Below are 6,259 nucleotides of genomic sequence, written 5' to 3'. Positions count from 1 at the left end.
AGGGTCCGGAGGAGGGCCACCCGCATGATCCGGGGACAACAGGGCAGACCCTACAGTGAGAGACTGCGGGACCTGAGCCTATTCAGCCTCCACAAGAGAAGGCTGAGGGGGGACCTGGTGACCGTCTATAAATTCACTAGGGGGGACCAGAAGGGTTTGGGGGAGATGCTGTTTCCCCTAGCGCCCGCTGGCATAACAAGGAGTAATGGGCACAAGTTGATGGAGAGGAGGTATAGATTGGACATCCGCAAAAACTACTTCACAGTTAGGGCGGCTAGGAGCTGGAACCAACTTCCAAGAGAAGTGGTGCTGGCCCCTACCCTGGGGGTCTTTAAGAAGAGGCTGGATGCCTACCTGGCTGGAGTCATTTGAGTCCCGTTTTTGTTTTGGGGTTTTGTTGTTCTCCCGCCCTGGCGGGGGGTCAGGCTAGAAGATCTACTAGGTCCCTTCCGACCCTAAATCTATGAAACTATGAAACTATTCCAGCCTCACTTTTCCAGCTTTGCCCTCTCAGAGGACCAAACCTATCACCAGGGATTCTAGTTTTTCCACAGGAAAAAAAAGTGGAAAATCTCTATGTAAAACCCATAGATATCTATGTTTTTCTACCAAAAACACTACCAAAAATGCAGCAGTGGCCCACAGCAAGTGGTGCCATTTCTGCATGGAGGGGAAGCAGGGTAGGGGGAAGCAGAAATGGTGCTGCTCACTGCGCTTTTGGTAAGTCACAGGAAAACGTGGGTTTTTCAGCAAACAGAACACTTAAGATCCCTGTACTCACCTATTTTTCCCAGGCCTGTGAATGAGAGTGATACAGGAAGTCAGCACCATCCTCATAGGCAAGGAAACTGACTAGGGGAAGCAGCAGTTTAGAGGGGCAGATATTAGAAAACCTTAGACACCAAGCTCCATCGCTAGTGTTAACTAGAGCCAAGGATGTAGAGGGGAGGTCACTACTTTTTATCTTCCATATATGCTATAAAGCAGTATCCATGCTGGAAAGCTACGGAGATCATGGACAACATCACCTATCCTTAATGTGTCATTTTATCTTCTCCACTTCTTAGTTTCCCTCCGAAGACTGGAGATTGATTAATTCTCAGTAACAGAGCATACCAATTCTTACAGCATGTGCTACAGAAACACTTTGTTTCCTGGTATTTTCCCTCCTCATCAGGCCCCCTCCCTGTACACCACAGGAAGGAATTGCCAGGTGAGATCAAACCAGTAGCCCACCCAGTGTAGGTCCCATCTCTAAATAGCCCCAGATGCCTCAGAGGAAGGTGAAAGTATTGTGTGCGCTTCCAAATGTAATAACTTCCTTCTGACACTACTTGAGCTTGGTTTCCAACACCTGTATTGTAGTTAAAGGGTGTGAACCCTTCTCTGAGAAGATGCATCAAAAGCAGTCACTTCAGTTAAACAGTGAAACAAATACCTATTTTAACACAACATTTACTTCACAAAGTTCTCAGAAAGCCTCAAACAGAGGTTTCCATTATGTACCATCTATGAACAGATATTGCTACAGGGAGCTACTGTTAAATTTGGTCTATCTGGCGACACATTTTTGTTTCCATATAAGCACATTCCATCTGTCCGGCCAGCCCCCTAACCAATTTATTATGTACAGTATTTAGAGATGACTCCATTGTGTCCAAGTCAAACCCAGAATAGAGCCTTAAAATTTTGTCCCAGGGCTAGTTAGGAAACCTGATAGCTCTTTAGCACCAAAGAGGCAGGGTAGAAAGGCCTCACTAACAGTCAGCAGGTGTCTGATATCTTTTCAGCAAAGACAGGGCTAAGTTTTCTTTTTATTTTTTTTATTGAACATCTGCATTGTTGTCTGAAGGGAGCCAGTCTGAAGGGCAGGGACAGCTAATAATTAAAAACTACAAAAAAGTTTAAAGTTAAGTTTCAAACCAAAGACAGACAAGAGTCCTTTAAAATTCACACTAGCCTCCAGCTCAATAAGAGCCTGGGAGGGACTTGAAGTTCTATTTAGGAAAATGAACGCCTCCCAAGACTGGAATTATTCACGTGCTACCCTGTGAACATCTGCGTCCCAATAAGAGCACCCCCACAAGCCTCCCTCTACTTTACACAGCCTCATTACAGAATACCCCTTAATCAAACTGCTGGTGCATGCTTGGTAGCAAACATATCATCTGAAGACATAGTCAGGCAGCAATCCCTCAGCCACTTTCAAGCCTGTAGATCAGGTACTGCTTTGTTCTTTGGGTGGACACCAGGACCCAAGCACCCAACAGAACAAGATGGAGATAGTAACACATGGGTGGCCTGTCAGACTCCAACCTTGTGGAACTACCTGGGCATAAACAAGTCTCCTACTAGGTTAGGTCCCTAGTCATGATGGAAGAGAGAAGACAAGTGCAACTATCTGGCAGAAGCATCTCCACTGCTTAAAATAAGGAACCTGGGATTACAGGCATCTACTCTCATCTCACTGAAAACCAAAAATAAAAGGCCTAATCCATGCAAGTCCCTTTCTTTCAGTGGAGTTTACATCAAGCCTGGATCCAGTCCATGTCTCTGTATTGGAAAAGGATTGCTAAGCTACCCCAGTATCTGGGACAACTGGGACTGAAATATAGATCCTTCTCTCCTCCCCCCAGCACAGGGAGCTGCCCCCAAAGTGTTGTCGAGGATGTTTCTGTTTATTAGATCTTGGATGCTATACCACCACCTTTAGTCTCAAGCTAGTTCCGAAACACAGCTGGAGTACCATCACCTCCAGAAGCTTGGTGATACTGTGAGTAAAGCCTTGGAGAAGACAGAGGAAGTTCTTTGTTTAGTATGTGTTGGGAGAAACAGAGCTATGGAAGACAAAAGCTCAACCAATCAATAGACAATGGATGCTGGAGGAAGGCAATCTACAACAGAAAACATCACCATCAGCTGTTTCTCCTGCCACTATGGCAGGAGAAGCAGCTGCCCATGGAGCCAGTGGAATTATAGGGATTGAATCACAGACTCCTCAACATGTGTCTTTTGCTTCTTGATCAGACCTTCAAGGACCAATACTCAGAAAGCAGAGATAATCTCAGAAATCTCTTTACGCATCAATTTGCAGGAAGAAAAGGGCAGGCTTGAAGGGTAGACCAGAAGCTCCCAGCTGCAGGGCTGTTTTCCACACTAAGATCCATCTGAGGTAGGGGACTGGGTGTCAGGACATTGACTCTGATGGTCCACCTACATTCTTAGCCTTCTCTAGATCTGCTCTATCCCAAGCAGTTACTGGATTTCTTAGTAGATAGAACTGGGTGAAACAAACCAAAAAGCGAGTCATGGGCTGTGTGCACCTCTTCTGCCCCAGAAAACCCCCCAGCACTTGAGCAACAGCATTAGCCTTCTTTCACCTTGAGATTGGCTGCTTCATGTCAGCACTCTCCTTTGCCCAGAAAGGCTGGCAGCTCAGAGTAGGTCCTGCTCCAGCATTCTGCTTCAGCCTGGGTTTTCTAGAATGAACTGCAAACCAAGAAATTACTGTATCCCCTTGTAAAGGGCTCTGAATGGCACCATGCATCTGCTGTGGTACTGTGGTTCTTTAGAGGTTTCTGATCCCAAAGACTTCTGGCTACTCATGCAGGAGCGTCCGTACAAGTTGTTGAGGTTTACTGAAGGAAGCTGTCCAACTTGGCCTGGTTAGAGCCAGAGGAAGAAGATGCCGCAATCACATATGCTGGCCTGGAGGCATTCCTTTTCCTGTTCTTTCCAGGTAATGGACGGATCTCTGTTGGGTTTGTCTGAAGGGATAAAACTATCAAGGAAAATGAGTCTGATGATCTGGCTGTACAAAGGGGAGATTTATCATGAGTGCCAGGTCATTGAAAGTGTGCAGGGTTCTGAACACTCAGTGGAAGAGGCGACTCACCTTACAGTAGCCAGCATTCTGTGAGATGAGTAGCCAGCCTATTTACTCTTCTGCTGGTGGCTGCCTGTCCCGAATGCTTGAGCTAGAGAGAGTTTTAGTCAGCAGTGCCCACATGCATCTTCGCATTACGGGCTTCTAGTTCCGGGTAGAAAGAAAGGGCAGAACTGTTTGACTACACCTCAGTGCCTTCACCATTGCCCATGGCCAGAAGGGTGGCATATGCCTGAAGAACCTTTGCTTTTATTGTTTGTAAATAGCATCACCAGCAGAATTAGCATGCTTTTAAGGATATGCTGGCTGGTTTCTAATTGGGATGTTTTAATTTAATTTCTATACTAGATGCCAGAATGCATGACCATGGCAACACGGCAAGATGGATAACTTAATCTATCACACTGATAGATGATGGACATTTAATACATTAGTGTGCTTTGGTTAAGGTCATGCTTGATTCCTGGGCATATTTATAGATCTTTTTCATGAGGCACTGAGTCCTTTTAGGAGTCTAAGAGTAAGGACTTTTCTCTTGGAACTATCTCTGTACCCCTGAGTCTGATCCAGGTTTCCTTGCTCAGGAAACCACAGGTAGTCAAAAAAATCAGCACTTTCAGCTGTTTTTGTGATGCCAGCTGATGTACACGGCAGGGCACTGTCAGCGAGAGCCAAGGGCAGGTCTCAGAAGCATGAGGCTGGTAAGAAGACATCTCTCAACTCCTGGTTTGACTGCATGACCCTGAGGCCTGCTGAGGTCAGTGGTGCATCAAAATGAGGAAGCACTCATTGGGAGCATTTAGATGTGCTATTAGCACGCAGCAATAAACTCTGGTGCATATTGTGCTGGAGTTTATTGTTCTTGGTCATGGCATTTGAATGCGTGTCTGGGACATGCTGAGCCAGGTCAGAGCAGCCCTGGCTGGCAAGGGGACCAGAGTCAGTCATCCCAGGACTGAGGATCCAGGCTGTAGTCTTTACCAAGGAAAAGGAACATTTTGCTTGCCCCATCTGAGACATACATGCAGGACAACATTGAAACATAGGCAACATTTAAACTTCAGTCTCAGAGGCATTCTAATCTTGGTACCAAAAGAAAATAAAATACAGGGAGGTAGCTAGTATCACCTCACTACTATGTCAACTGAACTAGCCACAATATTAGCAGATGATTTACAGACAATATACAAGCAATAGCTCAGGGCAGCAAGCTCCTGTAACCATGGGCAGTGAGAAGAAACTGGTGTGGCCAAGTAGCCCTAGTCACTGCCAGCACACAGATGTAAAGTTTCTATTCCCCCTCTGTGGTAAGCTGTAGAGCTTTTTAGTCAGCAGTTAGGTATACTGCCCATGTATACATTAACAGAAGAATACATATACAGACTATTCTTCAAAAGGCATTAAGGTTACCTGAATGATGGTCCAAAGGTTACCCGCCAATCACTGCTATGTAGTGATCAGATAACTGTCCTGTTTCCAATTCCCCATCCCTTTTGAATGGCATGATTTCCCTCTCAAAATAAATTGGAAAAAAAAAAAAAAAAAAAGCATTAGGCCCTGGGTCCAAGAAGCCATAAACCCTTCAACAGCTATGTGTCTGAGCCACAAGTCTTCCACACAAGCACCTATCACACAAATTGATCTGCTGTCCGACCCAAGGCACGGCAGCAAGAAATGACACTACAACAGCTTTAACCAGGTATATTGAGGCATTTGAGAGTGCTCTGCTCTCCCAACTAGGCCATATTTTGAAATTTGGTTCAACTTGGTGCACAGAAAACAGGATTTGCTGAAATGCTATATTTACCTGAATCCAAGACAGACCTGAATTTCAGACAATCCCCCAATAATTACATTTTGTATATAAAAAAATTATAAGTATGTTACCATTTTCCACATATATAATCTTATTATTGGAAGATCATCTTAAATTCACTTCCCCCCTCTCCACAACTGCTAAGCAAGGAAAACAGCAGCAGGGAGATGGGGTTGCTTGCCTCCCAACCACATTTTCCCACCATTTGTCCCGCCTGCCCCCCAGCTCGAGTGCCTTCACCCCTTGCCACCTGCCACCTTACATGGTGGTGCCCCTCCTTCCTCCCCCCCTGCCTGCTCACCACAGCCTCTGCTCCCACCCTACTTACTATCAGGCACTGCTCTGGATCCTCTCCCTCCCAGAGCACAGAGTACATGGAAGCTCTGGCCCCAGCACAGCTCGTAAGCAGTGGTAGCAGCTGCTCTGGTGTCCCAGGAAAATGTTGCATGACCAGGCTGGGAGCCAGAGCTTCCTTGTATTCTGTTCCCCATGAGGGAATGGAGCCGGAGCTGTGCAGGACAGCGGGTGGGGGCTGGGGGGGGTTTGATGTTTCCTTT

At 46.1% G+C, this 6,259-nt stretch overlaps 1 protein-coding gene across 5 annotated transcripts in view; it reads right to left on the bottom strand.

Annotated features, from left to right (window-relative positions):
* Positions 1-1,439: 1,439 nt before the first annotated feature.
* TRAIP (TRAF interacting protein) overlaps positions 1,440-6,259 on the bottom strand; it is a 43,883-nt gene continuing 39,063 nt past the window's right edge. For all 5 annotated transcript variants that reach the window (XM_019505140.1, XM_019505142.1, XM_019505143.1 and 2 more), the window contains one exon: positions 1,440-3,767. In XM_019505140.1, the coding sequence (XP_019360685.1) occupies positions 3,636-3,767 (132 nt within the window). In that variant the 3' untranslated portion in view covers positions 1,440-3,635. The remainder of the gene's footprint in view (positions 3,768-6,259) is intronic.

The sequence above is a fragment of the Gavialis gangeticus genome, unplaced genomic scaffold, assembly GCF_001723915.1.
Source record: "Gavialis gangeticus isolate Ggan-Ray unplaced genomic scaffold, GavGan_comp1, whole genome shotgun sequence".
NCBI lineage: Eukaryota > Metazoa > Chordata > Crocodylia > Gavialidae > Gavialis > Gavialis gangeticus.
Note: the sequence above shows the minus strand (reverse complement) of the source record. Positions and strands in the feature narration are given on the sequence as shown.